At 33.8% G+C, this 18,606-nt stretch overlaps 1 protein-coding gene across 5 annotated transcripts in view; it reads right to left on the bottom strand.

Annotated features, from left to right (window-relative positions):
• Positions 1 to 18,606, bottom strand: part of NEGR1 (neuronal growth regulator 1) — an 865,843-nt gene that overhangs the window by 527,034 nt on the left and 320,203 nt on the right. For all 5 annotated transcript variants that reach the window (XR_014807971.1, XR_014807972.1, XR_014807973.1 and 2 more), the window contains exon 2: positions 5,457 to 5,689. Coding sequence is in view for 2 of the 5 variants with exons in the window: in XM_084964694.1 (XP_084820820.1) it covers positions 5,457 to 5,689 (233 nt within the window). In the remaining 3 variants the exon portion in view is untranslated. The remainder of the gene's footprint in view (positions 1 to 5,456; positions 5,690 to 18,606) is intronic.

Genomic DNA, 18,606 nt, shown 5'->3' with positions numbered 1-18,606 from the left:
TGTGTTTTAAAGCAGGTCCAAAACTGGAGTTCCTATATATAGTAATAATCTTTTCCAAAGGTATAAATAGATATTGAATAAAACAGAATGGAAGTTAATCTGAGGGTATTATCTTAAGCAATCATTGCATTCAGTCAATGCCTATTTTGGCATCTATGGACTCTGTAAAACTCTTCTTAGTACTATTATTTTTCTTTGTTTCCCTTTCGTAGTTTTTTGAAATATTTGAAGTATTTACTGTTGCACAACAATGACTTAAGCTTTCTAATGTATGAGGTATTGTGACACAGTGTTTTGATCATTATACTTTGTCCCCCTTTGAGTCTCCTGAGGAAGGCAGGACCATGTCCTGTGATGCTATGTTACTGCTGATCAGCTCAATGTGTCGCAGAAGAGTTGTATCTTCCTTCCTAGTGTGCCTCTTGTCAAGGTTTTAATATTCATAAAAGGGATGTAAGTGTTAGATGAACATATGCTGGTATTTAAAGAAAATGGCTCTGGAGTTCCCTTGTGTAGGTTGAAGATCTGGCATTGTCATTGCTGTGGCTCTGGTTACAGCTGTGGCACAGGTTTGATCCCTGGCCTGGGGAACTTCTGTATGCCACAGGTATGGCCAAATATATATGGCTCTAAGCTTGCTCTCCAGATATTCATTGGTGAAGTATACTTTTGAAATGTCTGTACCTGAATTCTTAGGCAAAGACCCGTTGAGAGAAATATCTGCGAAAGTTTGACTCAGGAAGGATAGGGTTTAAATTTTACCCATAGATTAAGCAATCGTCAAAAAGCTATCTGTTATTGAACTAGCATCTTGCTAAATTTATTTTTAGATTTAAAACAGTTTTTTGACTCCACTGCACTTCAGGTTATATTGAGAGGTGTTATAAAGAACAATCCTAGGAATGAGTTCTGTGCATGCCGTATGGTTACTATTGAGATGTCCCTTACAGTTCTCAGTGATACTCTGAGATGACTCACAGTAGAATATTTCTCTTGAGTAATAGGATCAGGATACTAAGAAATATAAGTTTTAAGTTTCAGGACAATGAAATGAAATACGTGATTTTGTTTCTCTTCCTATGCTGGGTGCTAGAAATCTTAGAAGTAAAATATTTAAAAACTCTGAAAAAGGGGTAGAAATCATGACACAGATTTTATAAACTAACCTCACATCTGACTGCATCCTTCTCTTCTTATCTTACCCTTTTGCCTCTGATTTCTACTGTTCATCTTGCTATAGCGAATACTTTTGTACAAAGCACTTTAAATTCCTTTCCAATGTAAAACAGAATGTTAATAATAAATGGTATCTGATTGTGTTGTCTTTCCACTTTACAAAGCCTTTCTCTGAACAATGACTAAGCCAGAAGCAAGGATCTAATATGGTCATAGTTAATGATGTTTGAGTTGAAAGGAGATAGAATTTACAGTTAGGATATTTATTAAGGAATATTCCTATGATAAATCACTGGAGAAAGGAGAAGAAAGAATGATCAAACGGGGCAAGAAGTTGAGCTGTAGTGGATGCTGGAGCTGCTCTGGAGCTAAAATGACCCATCAGAGTTATCCTACTCAGGCTGAAAATAGGATAACTCTTTCTGCCCCCTGCTTCAATTTGTCATCAGATGTTGTTGCTCCAGGCTTGCCTCTACAACTGAGGCTATCTTTGAAAGGGCTGACCACAACATGCTGTCTGCTGATGGAAAAACACTTATCCTTTTTTTTTTTTTTGCTTTTTTTTTTTTTTTTAGGGCCACACCTGCGACATATGGAAGTTCTCAGGCTAGAGGTCGAATCCAAGTTGTAGCAGTCGGCCTACATACCAGCCACAGCAATGCTGGATCTGAGCTGTGTCTTCAACCTACCCCACAGCTCACAGCAACACCAGATCCTTTAACCCACTGAGTGAGGCCAGGGATCGAACCCATATCCTCATGGATCCTAGTCAGGCTTGTTACCCCTGAGCCACAATGGGAACTCCCAACAAGCCTATCCATGAAGAGGGAAGCATAGCACCCCATCTATCACAGATATTCCAGGTAAGTAAAATACCCAGAGGAAATTAGAATACATTGAACAAGTCAAACACCCTTGAGAAATGATTTTGGTCATAGTTATGTGCTATCAAATTGTCTTCTACTCTGCCTAGAGAAAACCTTTAGGTTTCTCTGAAAAGGCACAAGTCGAGTGATCAACATTTCATACATTGTGTGTGTACATAAACAATATACATTTATTATTTCAGTCTCTGTTCCTGCATATCTTAACTAGATCCCCTACTCATAGTCTCACAAAACTGTCATCAAGGTGTTCACTGGGGCTGTTGCATGTATATTTAGTTATTATACAATATCTTCAGATGTCTATTCTGTGCTCTATACAGCCTAGACTCTAGACAAGCCTTAAAGTAGATACCATCCTGTTATATATTTGAGTGGGAAGCATCTACATTTTATGTTGCTTATCATTACAGTATTATAATAGGGATCTCCCTTCATAACAAGTACTCAAGCCTCATTTACTTGCATATTCATGAAAAAGAAAGACTGTTCTTAGTAAATGCTACATCACAGGATTTGAAACACCAGACAATTAGATAACTTGATTTAACAGTGTTCTATACAGGTAACGAAAAATTTTTTTTCTTACTGAACCTATGAAGCAATTTCCACCCCCTTAAAGAAAAACTTTGAATTACCACATTCTTCAAATTCTGTGAGTACATACATTGCTCAGCTCAGTTGATAAAAGAAAAACAGGGAGATAAATAAAGCATACTTGCAAAATAAATACTAGAAGGTGCTACTGCATTAAAAACTAGTTTGCATGGTTATAAATACAAGTGTTACACAAGTGTTATGAAATAGTTTTCATTTTTAACTTAAGAAACTTTTCCCTTTCAAATCAAAAGCAAATAATCACAGTGGATTTTTTTTTCTTGTCATCTGTCTTTTTGGTTTTGACTAGAATAGACCTTAAAATTTTCTGATCAAATGAGAAAACTAATTCTAAGCCTTCAGCAAGGCTTGAGAATTACCCACTTCATATGGGAAAATTCAGAACTGGAATCCAGGTTCTCCAACTCCTATTCAACTATTTCAGTGTCTTTTCCCCCCCACTGTATCATTTATTGATATTAATAGTTCTGAGAAATCAGTAACACCAACAAATTTCCCATGCACACATTCTGTGTTGGCAAGATATTCTTTTTATTATTCCTTTTCTAAAATGACTTTTTAAAAAATACCTCCCAGGAGTACACAGTTTCAACAATTAAAGATGAGTTTTGTTTTACCAGTCAATGTATGTTTGACATTAGTGATTAATAAATATAGTCTTTTTTCACTTGCTGAATTTCTTTTTCTTGGTGAATCAAGGACTGGCAAATTATTAAGCAAAGAACAAACACCTCAGAACTATCTAGATACACCTGAGTATCAGATAACCTAACAAATTTAGAGACTAAAGAAATGTGCATATTAATTTCCATTCATTGAGAGGAAATGTAGCTTAAGTGGGGTTTGACTTTTTATGACATTTATTTAGCTCTTGAGTTGACTGACAAGCCTATTAATGTATTCCCTGAAATTTATTAATGTAATTGGAAAACTGCCCACATGTCAATCAACTTGTAATAAGTAATTATGTTCATAAGTACTGTAAAATTATTAGCTTTTAATTTGACCCAACCACATATGTCAAAACAGTATTATAATTTTATTTTTTTCTAGAGGAACAAAATATTATACTGAAAAAACTCCAATAAGTGCATTTCTAAAATGCACTTCTTAAAATAGCGCTCAAAAGTTTAAAACGGTCAGCAAAAAAGAGTGTCAGATTAAGGCATGTAACAGTTTTGAAGTTGGGTACTATATGAAATAATCTTTGTACTATACCGTTATGAAGAAATGGGCCTGATATGGAACAAGAGAATGGAAAAAGGAAACAGGGATATCTTTAATGTTCAGAAATAGAGTAGTTAAACCTAAGAGAAGTAAAATGTCTGCATCTCAAGCAACTCAAATATATTATTTTCCAAGTGTACTTTTCCTTATGTAATAAAAAAATTTTGTAGTCTTTAAGATAGAAACTCAAGTCAAAGGGCATTGAACTAAACAAGAGGACAGGATTAGGCTTGGATAACCAAAGAAATATGTTTTTGACTTGAAATCTTATGTCACTTTTTGAAGCTGGATGAACTCCTGACCTCTGGAATCTCTGGATAATCATTGTATAAGGATGGGCTTTGGTAAAAATGATATTATTTTCTCACATGCTTTTAAATAAGGAATAGCACCAAGTTCTTCAAGGATCTATAGTAAGGAAAAAACACTCAGGAAATTCACTGACTGACTTACTTTTCAATTTATACTTTCCTTCTTAAAGTTAATTATTTAATAAATTTAATCTTATCACAAAATGAAAATATTTACTAATGATTGAAACTGTGTTTGAATTCAGTTTTACCTTTATCTAAGGAAATAAAAACTCAAAGTTGAAGATCAACAATTTTTTTCCCAATATAAGCCATGCACCTAAATTAATACTCACAGTTGATTTTTGAAGGGTAAGTTCAGAAATAATACAACTAACTTGCTCATTCGGTTTTTCTGATAAGAACAAAACATGTATTCATGGTACTACATTATCACATAATTTGTTATTAATTTTATTTAGAAACACTGCAATGTCATTTTGATTCTACCATATACTATCTCTATGCAACCAGCACATGCTTAATCCATAAAGCATGAGGAAATAATGTAAAAAAGCAAAAACATACATTTCCAAATCCTTGAAAAGTATTTGTCTTAAGGATAAACATGCTCTTACATTTTAGTATGCAAGAAAAATAGAATAATTTGCTGATTCTGTTTATATTTGGAGATTGTAAGTTAGCTAGCATGATTTATGATCTACTTTAAAGTAAATCAATGTCAAAAGCATTATGAACCATATTTTTTCTATTATTCCATATTTAAATAAAGTAATTCTAGGAGGCTGCTTCTTTCCTTGTGACTCAAATCAAAGTAACCAGAAGTTAAATTGAGACAGTGTTGGAAAGCTTGAGGGTTACTTTCAAAAAGTTACTACTTGTATTTCAAAATGTGCTAATATTTTAATGTATCCATCATGGGTTATTGAAGATTTATTTTAATGTATCAATAATGGGTTCTTAAAGATTTATTGAAGGGATGACTCATGGGGTGATACAAAATGAATTATATACAAAAATCATAATGTAGTGATAATGGATAATTCTTGATCTGGGTAGGTAGGGATTTGTATGCCTATAATAGCCATTTATACTTAATGGAATCTAGGAACATATATCCCTGAAGACAATGACAACATATCTTTCAACACTGTCAGTTACCTCTCAGCTATTCTGATATATAATATAGAACATTTCTAAGCATAGTTCTTCACAATATAGCAGTTATGGAAATGCATACCTTGCACAGTTAGATGCACCTGCATTGTTCTTGGTGTATGTTGAGTCTGAACAGAACACGTGTATGGGCCATCATCTGTCACATCTACATTCTGTATCTGGAGGCTGTAGTCCCTTTTATTCAATGTTGAAATTGAAACTCGAGGATCCACTGACCACTTATCACCTCCCGCAAAAATAATACTTGACCGGTTCAGCCAGGCACCCTTTGAAGCTCCATCTTCTAAATAACACCTACGAATTATCAGAGACAGAATGCTATTAATCAAAATGAAAATGAGAGACAGCATTATCTGCGTTCAGAGTGTATTTCCATATGCTGAATTATGGGCACTGCATCAAATGCAAACATCAGACAGACGCAGGAGACATGAACACTCTGGTACATATTTCACTCCTAATGCAAATATGAAACAAAGCCTGCATACAGTTTTGCTTTTAAGTGTACAGGTATGTATGTGTATTTTAATTCAAAGCCAGTTAAAATCCCTTTTCATTCTGTCTGGCTGATAGTAAATTTAAATAAGGTTAAATTAGTTCAAATAACAATTTCAACATTAAAACACATTTCTTTTTTTAAAATTATAGGTAGAATAGGCTTATGAGTTAGCCTGATTTAACCAATCCAATTCTGAATATAATGTACTAAATACAGAAAGCATGGAGTGGCACCATATATATCCTTATTTTAAAAATTACTTGCATTTGCAGAGTGGTAGGCTTGTATACTGGAACAATAAACTGCATTTTACTGATAATATTGCTGTTGTAATTAAATGGAGCAAGGCTAATATAATATTTTTAGTAGCAAATTCTTGCTGTCTTTTCAATAACCTGACCAGTAGTTTTTCCAGAAAGCATCCACTTATCTAACAAACACTTATGGTGCATCTGCTATTCATGGATTCAAAGGTTATTACCTCTGCTCTCCAAAACTTTTTAGTCTAGTAAGGAAGACAATTAATCCAATCTATCACTATTATACAGAAAAGATATTTTTATTAAATCAGGCACAAGGTATATGAGAGATAAAAGAGGGTTACTTGACTTAGGAAGGTTGTTGTGAGTATAAAGGAAGACTTTCTAAAATATAAAATGCCTGAGAAAGAGGTGAGGAGTGGAAGATGTGGTGTTTTAGAAAGAGGTGCTGTATATGGATACCACCAGGGAGAGATGAGAATAAGCAACACATTTTGAGGAAGTACAGATAAGTATGGGATACAGGGTAGGAGAGATGAGAGATGAAATGGGAAAGGTAAACTAAAGCTAGATGATTATAGCAAGCATGCTGACTCTAAGGCCAAATGTGAAGCCATTTATTCAGAGTTGTATTCTATAACAAAATTTAAAAATATAGCTTTGAAATCTAACCAGAGTCGGGCCTGTCAAGATTTAGAACAGAAGCCTATGGTCATATATCAATGATTTTGCTGAGGTCTGGAATTCTAAGTTTTATTTGGAAAATGTTCTGATACAAATTAAAGACTGGTTCTCTTAAATGAGTACAAAGCACAGCTACAGAATGAAAATACACATACATCGAAATAGTTTGACAGCATTTCTACAGAACACCTTGGGGGACTGAACACAATGTTTTGAGATTGCTACAAAATTGCAAGCTGAAAGCAACAGGGTAAGCTGCTGCCAACAGTATGAAAATAATCAGTGGGTGAAAAAAATAAGGAACAAGGTACATTGCAGAATCTAATTTGCAGTCAGCCTCACCATTTACAGAATACAAACTAGTAGAAGTCATAAAGGTCATCTTTAATTGAAAAGCTTTTCCTAATGTATTTAATGAAGAAAATAAAACCCACTTTAATGGCATAATTAAACAGTTACAGTATATTGTCATTCTTAATACTATGCAAAAGAAGAGAGAGGGGACATATTTCCCATTTCACAAGATCACATGTGTACTGGAATAGCATAGAACACTAAAATACCACTACTGGGACTTTGATAATCCCAAAGTTCTTATTAATATCTGAATTCATCAAATGTTTATTGTATGACTTCTGCATTTGTGGCCTTCACACTTTATCCCGTCTGTTGCTCACAACCCTGTGTGGTATAGATTGCTCAGTTCATCAGCAGAATATAAACAGAATGTTTAGGTTAAGTGACCTGCCCAAACCACACTATCATCCTGTGGGTGGCAAAGTCAACTTTGTAATCAAGTCTTGTATTTCTAGATTCCATGTCCTTTCCACCATAATGCAGATCAAAGACTTTTGAAACAGGTTTCAGAAATAGGAAGATGATTAGAATGTTGCAGAAATTACTGCAAGTAATTTCTTATTTATTGAATGTGACCAACAGTTTAACCTGTCCTATTCCAAAGGAAGCAGAAAATTAATTATTAATGGATATTTTACCATGAAAGTCTGATTTAGAGCACTCTGCCTGGTGTTTTCCTTTCCCTAGAGACATTAGCAGTTTTACCTTTATTTGGGGGTATCAGGAAGACCACAGAGAGTAACTGGTACGTAGATACTAGAGTTTCTATAGACCTGATCTGGGTTATAACCTCTCGTCTTAGCATAAGCACTATTCCTCTGTTATGGCCAGGAAACTTCATAGAATAGACTCTAACTCGTCACTGAGAACAATGGAAAAAAAAAGCGGGGGGGTTCTTTTATACCTCCTTGGCTCTCTGGCTTGGATGAGTCTATTTCATGATTGTTACTGGTCTCAACTTAAAGCTTTTCAAGACATACATTAGGAAGACTCTTGAAAGAGACTCTAGGTGAAAAAACTGGGATATTATTTCCTTGAATTTCTGAAGGACTTTCCTCAAATTACACAGAACCTAAATAATTCAAGTTTCCATATATGGAATTTTATAAGTTGGGACTAGCAAGGCTTGGTACAACTTTCTAATTTATAAAGTCATAAGATGCTTACATAGACTATTTGTAGTTTTAAGGTCAACTATAAGATGATTATGCAGAGTATATAAAATAGGCATATATGTGATTCCTTGAGAATAAGAACTATGTCTCCTGTCTCTATATGTCCTCTTTTTTCTCCAGAGCCACCCTATTTTTTTTTTTTTCCTTTACACAAGAGACTTACTATGTGTATGCTGTATGAAGAAGAAATTCTGGAAAGAAGGAAAAGTAATTAGGGTATGACTGAGGGAAGTGAGAGAGTAGAGGAAGGACAGAGTGGTGAGAATTTTATTTTGTCCTCTTTGGACACCCAAAGCATTTGCGGGGGGGGTGGTTACAAACTCTAATGTCTTAAAATGTAAACTGTTGCAATCCTGGCTCACAGAAGATTTATAATTTAGCAAAGATAGTAAATTATATTCATGAATAGCCATCATGAAGAACAGAAAGTAAACATATAGTAATTATTCTTATAATTGGATTATTATAATTGTATGAGAGTCTCCTGTTTCTCCTCTTGACTCACACTAAATAAAAAGAACCTTAGCGTTTAAATCAGAGCATCAACAACTCCAAGCCTTCGTATTTCATCCATAAGAAAAACTCTTAATCCTGATAGTGACTGACAGTCCTACGTAATCAGGTCCCTTGATGCTCCTCTGACCTTATTAGTTCCCACATTTTCCCATTTAATCTGCTCTACACTTTGGGCCTCTAGCTGTGCTTCCAACAAGTCACACATGCTCGTGCTCCAGGAAGCTGGCAGTTCTTACTGTTTCTTCTGCCTGAAACTCTCTTCCCCCTGAGGTCTGCAAAATGTCTTCCTTGTCTTCCTTAGGTCTCCAATGAATTACCTAATGTGTTAAATAGCAAAAAGAACATCACTGTTCCCAACACTCCCTTTAGACGTATTATCTGTTTACTTGATTGATTATTTTCTGTCTCTCCCTGCTGAAACTAGGATCCAAGTACTTTGTCTACTTGGCCACTTCTGTATACTCCAAGAGCCTATAGATAATGGACAATATAAATATGTGTTGAGTGGATGAGGGAAGGCAAAAATTAAGATACTTTTAGAAGAAGGAACAATAGGTTGAAGTGTATCAAAATTCACAGAGTGCAACCTGGTTGGGAAGGCAAAGACATGGCCACATTAACTGTAACAATATGCAATTAAATACAAATAACTGTGGCACAAACTGTAACTGTTGTACAATACAGAGGATGGACTAAGCAATCAAGTAGTTAGTGGGGAACCAAAATCAGCGTAAATGAACAGAGAAAAGTGGTTGGTGGGGCAGAGGCAGGCTTAGCTCCTAACTACTTGAAACAAGAAGCATTTGACTCTGTATGTCAGGAACCACTTCAAGCCATTAAATATTCTGCTTAGTATGTATTGGGCACTTTGTTGGGTACTTTATATTTCTTATCCTATTTAATCCTCACATAAACCCATGAGCCAGATACTACTACCCTCATTTTGTCAATGAAGAGATGAAGGATAGTATCTTGAATGAAACAAGTGGGTCTATGCTTTTAACCACAGTGATCAACCAGGCTATTCATTCTTAAAGTCAGACAGCAGCAAAGGTGAGGAGTTCTCCTATTTAGGATGAAGGAGTTAATGTGTGAAGGAGAGGTTGGTGAAACAAAGAAGATCAGATCTTTGATGGGAGCAGGATGAAGCAACAGTTCTCGGGTCACAAACTTGGATGATTTTTTTCATCTCTGGACTTCCACACAAAACATTTTAATAGCTAGTGATCTTAGGATCCTTTTGAAGTCTAGATAACAAAATAATCTAAATAAAAATGCTTAATAATGAAGTTCCTTTAATCGAGTATGGCATGGCTTTTTTTGAAAGAAGAATTTTTTTTCACCCACTTAAAAAAAAAATCTGCTAGACTACCTACTTTGTAGGGAGATGAGTAAAACAGTTCCAAAAATACTTCCTCAGCACAAGCTGTGTTAACACCATGCCAAATATCATGACAACTTAAATTTTCAGTTAATCATCTGCATGTTTTGTGTACATAGTTCCAAACATCTGGTTGTTGGAAAATGTATAGAAAAGAGCTTTAAAATTTCTCTTTTTTTCAAAATTCTTATTTATTTAAACCCAGGCTTAAAAAAGTTAATGCTTTTGTAGTAAGATTGGCATTGCTGCTTCTGAACTTTTTTAAGGAGCTTCTTTATAAATGGTGTTACACCTATTAGGCAGGTCCCTATTTGGGGGGGTGGTATAAAGTCTCACTTGGAGAGGTGCTTGTGCTGAACAAAATGAAGTGGAAATAATTGTAATAGGACACTGTCTGTGACACTATCTCCTGTGGTGATTAAATCTGAAAGGTGGACATCAGAAAGCTTAGTGGAAATTAGCACAGGTTGTTTATTATTTTTTAAATCTCTATTAAGAAAAGCAGCCTGTGTCTGCCAAAGAATGATTTTTTTTTCCTTTCATATCTCTAGTTCCCTGTGACGTATTCCAAAAACGTAAGCCTTAGCACCATCACCAGTACCACACACAGCAGGATTTATTTAGCTCTATAGAAAGAGAACAGGTTTTCTCAAGACATGTTGATTAATGAAAGGTCCTTTTAAAGGTACTAATTAATAAAAGAAGAAAAGTACAATTTCCCTTGGATTCAAAGCCAAACCAAGTGAAAATGATATTCCTATGACGGGAGTGGCCAGCTACCTCACAGCTGTCTTTTCATTGTATCACAAAGTTCTAAATTTGACAGAAGAATTTTCAAAAGCACACAGAAAAAATTAAAAAATTCAGAACCTCATACAACCTCCATGCTAATTCTGCACACAAAGAGAGCTTTGATATCTCAGTTTCAAGGCCAAAACGAGGTAAAGGAAGTAAAGTAGAGATTAAAGGGAACAGAATAAATCCTATCTCCTCACCCACTTGTCTTGTTTTAAAACACTTTACTGTATTTCATGACAGTTATTCCCTAGATAATATCACAGTATGGATATGGATATAAATACAGATATGGACACAGATAATTTTTTGCCTGTATGTATAAACTACAAGTTACATAATACATAATATTCCCTAGACAATAGTATCATTATATATAATATTATGGTTGATTTGCTATTTTAAGCTACCTTTTACCACGACCATAGCAGAAAAATTCTGGGGCAGACATGCTTCCTATTATCTTCTATTTTGGCCGGTATAGGACATGTGAGTCTTCATCAAAGAAAATCCATAAAATCGGCGATTTGTCCAATGAGTTTATTTATTGAGACCCTCACTCTTACAGATGATGAGAATTATATTTTAAAGTGTATCTAAAGAGATATCTCAGTAAGAAATGTGCTTATGCAGGCAAAAGTTCAATACAGTTGTATAGATAATAATAATATACTAACATTACTATCTGCCAGATACTGTTCTAAACACATTGTATCTATTTCTTATTCAGTCTTCACAACATTTTATGATAGGTAGTGTCAAGTACTATCATTTAGCCCATTTTACAGAGAAGGAAGTGAAGTACAGAGGTTATGTAACTTACAGATGACTTATTGAAATTTGCAATGTATGGAAATAACTTTATTATAATTTCATTAAACCTACAATTGTAAGCATCTGAATAATATCAATGATACATGCACATTTATTTTTAGAATGAGAATTATCCATGTTGGGTATATTTTACTTTTTATGTAGTGGCGCAAAAGAAACAAACATACCAAATAATTGATTTCTTATTTTGTGAGAGAAAGAAATGATTTCCTATACATTTTATTCTAGCGCTTCTTTGTAATAATAAAGCTATATTTAAAACATCTTGAATAAGAGATGGAAAGTTATGAGCTACTATCTAATTATAATACCAATTTCTCAATCAATATAAATAATTTTAATGCTATAAATCAGAGAAAAATACTGAAAATGATCATGCTTTTTCTCAAGTTTTTCTTGCTTTTTTCATATATTCTATACCTAATTTCTTAAAAATGAGTTTTTCTTAGTCTTATTCTAATGCACAGTTTATATTATCTATATTTCAAAAAATATACACATAGATTATAACCCAATATTTTAAATGCCTAGGAAATCATTAAAATTTGGTTTTGGATTACTCTCTAAATTCCAAACATTAAAATCAAACATTTTAACTGATAATTAAACCATGATTTTTTATAATACTACAAATTGCTTTATTTTTTTCTTTCCATTGTCTTATTTAAGTCAAGCTTCCATGTTAGCTTGTCTATGTTTAGAAGAGCCAATGTCAAGGAATTTTTACATTTAGGGTGTTTCAGCACATTATTTGTAAATCACTCAACATATGCATTTATCAAGTAAAATAGGCATGGACAGAGTAAAAAAAGCCTGTATATTGACTAAAGGATATAGTAATGTCAATGAAAAATACTGACATTTTTGGCCTATTACTAAAGTCTAATTATGATCATCTTGTCTGATAATAATAATAAATTCCATTTGCTGAATGATGACTATAAGTTAAGTGGTATGGAAAATATTTTAATATATGATCTCATTTAACACTCACAAAAGCATTTTGAGAGGTAGGTAGTTCTTATTACCCATACATTAAAAACAATGCATTCATGAAAGCAGGATTAATAAATGAGGCAGAGAATGTAAAATGGAAGTGGTGTTACGTATTTGAGAAGTTAAAGACTAGCTTTGTTCAAACAACTTCAATCAGGAATCAAATTGGAAATTTCCTTGTCATTTCTACTTTTTAGCTTTTGAATTCAACTAAGCCAGCTTGCTTTCTCCCACATGGACTTGAATGTGAGATGTTTGGATATGGAAGGGCTTCAAGATTTTTGTTAACTAGCAGGGGCTCTGAACCGCTGTGGAGGGAATTCTGTCTGCAGAGCTAGTTCCCTAGCAGCTGCTTCCTGGAGAAGGTGGACTTTCACCTCAGGAGCTGTAAAAGGAATGAGCACTACATTCAGAATGCAGGCAGGGGGTGTTTAAAATAGCAGTATCAGTGCTGGGGAGAAGTGATGGGGATAAAGCTGTAGGTTCCCGGCAAGCTTCTGGATCCCATCCTCTTAAGGATGGAGCCAGATAGAGACACCTCACTCTAAATAAGGGAAAAAAACATCAGCAATTCCACTTCCTTCTATCAAACGTGAACTTTTGAACTTCCTTCCATTATACATCTTTTTGTTTGTCATTTGGAAATATTCTATTTGCATATAAATAAAGACGATAAAATAAGAAAAATAATAAATAGATATGCAGAAATGTTCTAACCTCAACTGTTTTGGCAAACTAAGTATATGCTACTTTCCAGTATCAGTAAATATATAAATTTAAAAAGAAAAAATAATTATTTTCTCTTGCTGTTTTTATATTGACCTTTAAACTTTCTGTTGGTCACTGTTGGATTTTTCCTCTTGCCTTTTTTTTCCTAATAAAAGATATTCTGAGCATGAATTTTATTTTATGAATAAAGAATGACTATATAGCACGATTAATTAAAACCAGCCTTGCAATCATTAACTAAAGTAGCCATTAATCCATATTTATCTGTCCTCTCTTGAGAAAATTGACTTAGCCATATTTCAATATGAGCTATGCCTTAAAATACAAATTAGAGAATGTATTCCAGAGGGAAATAAATAATGCTGCTTCCTGCAAACAAGTTTAAACTGATTATATTTTTTTAAATATGCTAAAAGTTAAAAATAGTCTCAAATTTAAGTTTTTGTTGGATAATTTACGTTTTTTGTTAGATCAGAGGGACAAATTATTTGTCTTTAAGAGGCAGCATAATATAATCATTAATTATAATTAATTTTGGAGGTCAAATGTCAGCTTTCTCATGTATTAGCAGTGGGACCTAGGGCAAATTAATTTACCTTAGTTTTCTCCCCTGTAAAATGGGATTAGTAAAATTATTGAATTGGCAAGATCATCATGAGGATTCTTTTGTTTGATGTGCTCAAGATGGACCCAGGTACATGGTAAGTGTGTAATTAAGGGTAATTATTATCAAACCACCTTCCTATGGTTAACTTTGGGTTTAAAACAAAACAAAGTATCACCATCATCAATGACCATAATCCTTCTGTGCTATAAAATATAATATGAAGGAGGAAAAAAAGAGGCATTAGTAGAGTCTGGCTTGATAGAGCAGAATGTTACTTATTTACATTGTCATGACCCAGAGATGGTTCACAAGAAATAATTTTGCAGATAAATGAATGGCACATCATAAAGTATTTCTCCTACTTTACCTTCCTTGAACTTCCAGAAAAGCTTTTTTTTGGCACTTCCTAATCTTATAGGCAGAGCATGTTTAAAAAAGAGAGCCTCAGTGTTGTCGTCCTTTTTAAAAAAGTGATGTTGATACTCAAAACTTATATTTAGATATCAACTCCCTGGTTTACTAGCAATTGTTTTGGACAAGTAACTCAACTCAATTAAAGTAACTCTATCAAAGCCTTACTTAACTGCAAAGTGGAGATAACACTTGTACTAAGTAATTCCTATTTTAGTATAAGATTAAATGAGACTGTGTATGGGAGATAGATTTATAAAGTTATAAGGCAAAACGTCTATGTAAATACCTTAAAATTATGATGAGGTTTTTGAGTTCACTTTCTTCATAACTCTAGGAGATGGTTATGAATCTCTATTTGCAGATAGCATGAGCACAGTGATCTTCTCAAACTCAGTCAGATGAGGTAAAGGTGACCGATTGTTTTCTTTTTGCTTTTATGGTTCATAAATGATTTTCTATGCTATGTAAACTATTGCATGCTTTTAAATTTTCACCTAAAATTTTTACCATAAGCTAAGTTCTTTGACAAATTATAATTTCTGATTACTATAAACATAGCTATTTAAAAATAAAACTGTTAATCCTCACTTTTAAGTGTGTTAATTCTTACTTTTAAATGTGTCCAAGAAAATCTAACTAACACAGTGATTTGCTATTTACTATAATTTTTTTAAAAAGATGAACAGGTTCTATTTTAAAAGAAATGCTACGTTATTTCTCTCCTCAAATTTATATTTTTGTTACACTTTTGCAATATAATTTGATCCTAATCTAACTTTAAAAAGTTAAAATCTTTTATTGATAGCTTGTCTTCTCTGCGGTAAAATTAAATATGTAAATTGGCGGCAAAATTCTTATGACTAAAAGAAACTAATTATAAAAAATACTATGGGGGAATTTGTTTTTATTATCATTAATAGTATACAATTGATGCAATTATATATATATATCATACATTTTGATATTTACTGAACTATTTTTACCTTACATAGTTAATAATGGATGTGATAATGAGATGCTTTTATGTAGACACATGGATAAACTTTCTTGCACAAATGAGGATCTATTCGCCTATGTGGGAAATAGAATCTAGAATCAATTCTGGGAAATCTTGTTTTCTTAAATAAAACTATGAGAATGGAAAGATTCCTGTTACCGTAATGGCACTCAATTTTTTAACTACATCAGAGTGATATGATTATAGCAAACAATCTTTAAAAAAAATTCCAAATCAACATTGTTTATAACTCCATTATATCTTCATGAAGATTAGATGTTCATGTAGGTGTGTTAAAAGCAAACAGGAAACTGCCTAGATTGCAACAGAATTTAGCAGACTCTAATCATTGTATCGACATCAACACCAGTATTTTATATAGTCTGTTTGTTTCATTTCTTGTAGGTTTTACACTTTGGACCATGTTTGATGATCTGATTTTGTATGTCGGAGAGATTTTGTGAAAGAGGATTTAAAAAGTAGGAGGTGAGAACTGGAACCAATTCAACTACAGACCTATATTCTCAGACAGATCAATTTTAGGAAAGAACATACATGAAAACTTAAGTCATGAAATTTTAAAAATTTACTTGTTTCTGCACAAGCCTTTGAAAGTCATCATATATTCAAAGTGTATTTATACCACAGTTTGAAGTTTTTGATACCTGGAATGCTATATTTTGTATCATTCTCTACTGTTAAGCTATTTAACTCCTTATTTAAAGCTATCCACATATTTGTCTCTATTTTTTTCTCCAATCTTCAGCTTCTAACTACCTATGGTTAGGGAAAATAGACAACTGAATCTGTATGGAAATTATTAGATATTAGTTTACAGATTTCCTGTATTACCCTGAAGACATTTTTCATGAAGAACATGGATTTATTGAAAAATTGCTTTAAATAATATCATTTCCTTCTATGTTAAGGGTATATTTAAAGTTGCTGGAAACCTGATCCAGGCTGCATTAGAATCATCCATGCAACAGCACATTAAAAATGTTTAATTGGTCTCTTAAAACTAATGATAATAAAATCTTAGTTTTGCTAAATGGCATTAGCTTAATTATTTTATTTTTTGTTTGCTCAAAATTTAAATACACTTGAAAATTTTTAGCCAATATCTATTTTACATATATAAATTGGTAGTCTCTCTTTATTTTCTTTTCAGAAATCTAAATTATACACATCTTTTCTCTATGATCAACTCATTTGCTATTATTAAATATTTGCAGCTTCAAGAGATGCATGTGTACTTCAAGAGTTTGTGTGTTTGGGTGTTGTGAGAGAAGGGGGGAGAGTCACATTCAGTGTGAAACTGGACAAGAAGTGAAAACGAATATTTATAACTGTAAGAATAGGGAGTTCCCATTGTGGTACAGCAAAAATGAATCCCACTAGTATCCATGAGGATGCAGGTTTGATCCCTGGCCTCACTCAGTGGTTGGGGATCTGGCACTGCCTTGAGCTGTGGTGTAGGTTACAGATGTGGCTCACATCCTGCATTGCTATGGCTATGGTGTAGGCTGGCAGCTGTAGCCCCCATTCGACTCCTAGTCCAGGAACTTCCATAAGCCTCGGGTATGGCCCTAGAAAGAATGAAAAAAAGTAGAGGATGGCAAAGTCTGAATATGTAAACAATATATAATTTATATTAATTTCATCTGAGCTCCTTCTTACAGAAAGAACCAGAACCTCTGCAAACATTAATGCTTCTCTTGCTAGAGGACCCATCCAGTAGGAAGATCTAGTGGACAGCTGGACCTGTCATATCTCAGTGCCTACCTGGCTCAGGAAAGCAAATGCCTCCAAGGGATGTAAAATTCCACTGTGATTTAGAAAAATACTGAAATTTCAGCCCTGCATTTCTGGTTGGACCTCTTCTTACTAGGTTGCTGCATATTTTCCTATCTCCAGGACTGACTCATATCCCAAGGTCAGAAGTCTGTGCTATTGGTCATTTCTTCCTTGAGTCACTATAAAAAGCAAACCTGAAGAGTAAAAAAAAAAACCATCACTCTAATGTTCTCTAAAAACAGTTGAATTAAATCTGGGAAGACATTGATATGGCTTCTCCAAGATAATTATACCTTGAATTCAGAACAACATGAGGTTGAATGCCAATTCTCATTGACACTCACTAGACTTAGAAATTTGGAGATTACCTAATTTTTCAAAGTCTTCACATTCAATGCTTTAAAATGGGGACAGTAAGTAATAAGTACTTGAGGAAACTATTTTGTGAGGATTAACTGAAATGTCCTGGATGATGCCAATTCTCATTGACACTCACTAGCCTTAGAAATTTGGAGACTACCTAATTTTTCAAAGTCGTCACATTTGCTTCTTTAAAATGGGGACAGTAACTAATAAGTACTTGAGGAAGCTATTTTGTGAGGATTAACTGAAATGTCCTGGATGACAAGACCTGAGCACCTCCCCTTAGATGTCATTTCTTTGGAAAGCACTCCCTGATAATTCTGTTCCATGACCCTAGTCAGGTTTAATGGGTCTTTCCTAAAGCTTGCATGCCCCCAGCACATTAACCATCTTGCTTTATTTATTACATTGCACTGCAAAATCCCTTGATTAATCATTTATATCCACCTGCTAAACTGTAGAGAATCCTGGTTGACTTATTCACTAAGATGACCAGTAATAAGCACAATGTCTGTTACTTAGTTGGCACATAAAAAAGTGTGTGTGTGTGTGTGTGTGTGTGTGTGTGTGTGTGATGAGTGAGCGTGTTGAATAGTATGAGAACCTGGAATAAAATATTGTGCAGATGTATAAAAGAAAAGAAATCACAATCTTTTGGACACAGGAAAAGGGTGGGAAGAGGTCAGAGCGGGTTTAGTACCTGAGGTAGCTTTGACATTCATCCTATTTCCACTGTATTTTAGAGCTTTTGCTCCTGATTATTCTAAACTGAAGCACACACATGAATCTATGGATTTCTTCTTTGGT

The sequence above is a fragment of the Sus scrofa genome, chromosome 6 (genome assembly GCF_054392235.1).
Source record: "Sus scrofa isolate SSC_HxYL_T2T_F1_AM1 chromosome 6, Sscrofa_HxYL_maternal_Yorkshire_Landrace_v2.0, whole genome shotgun sequence".
NCBI lineage: Eukaryota > Metazoa > Chordata > Mammalia > Artiodactyla > Suidae > Sus > Sus scrofa.
Note: the sequence above shows the minus strand (reverse complement) of the source record. Positions and strands in the feature narration are given on the sequence as shown.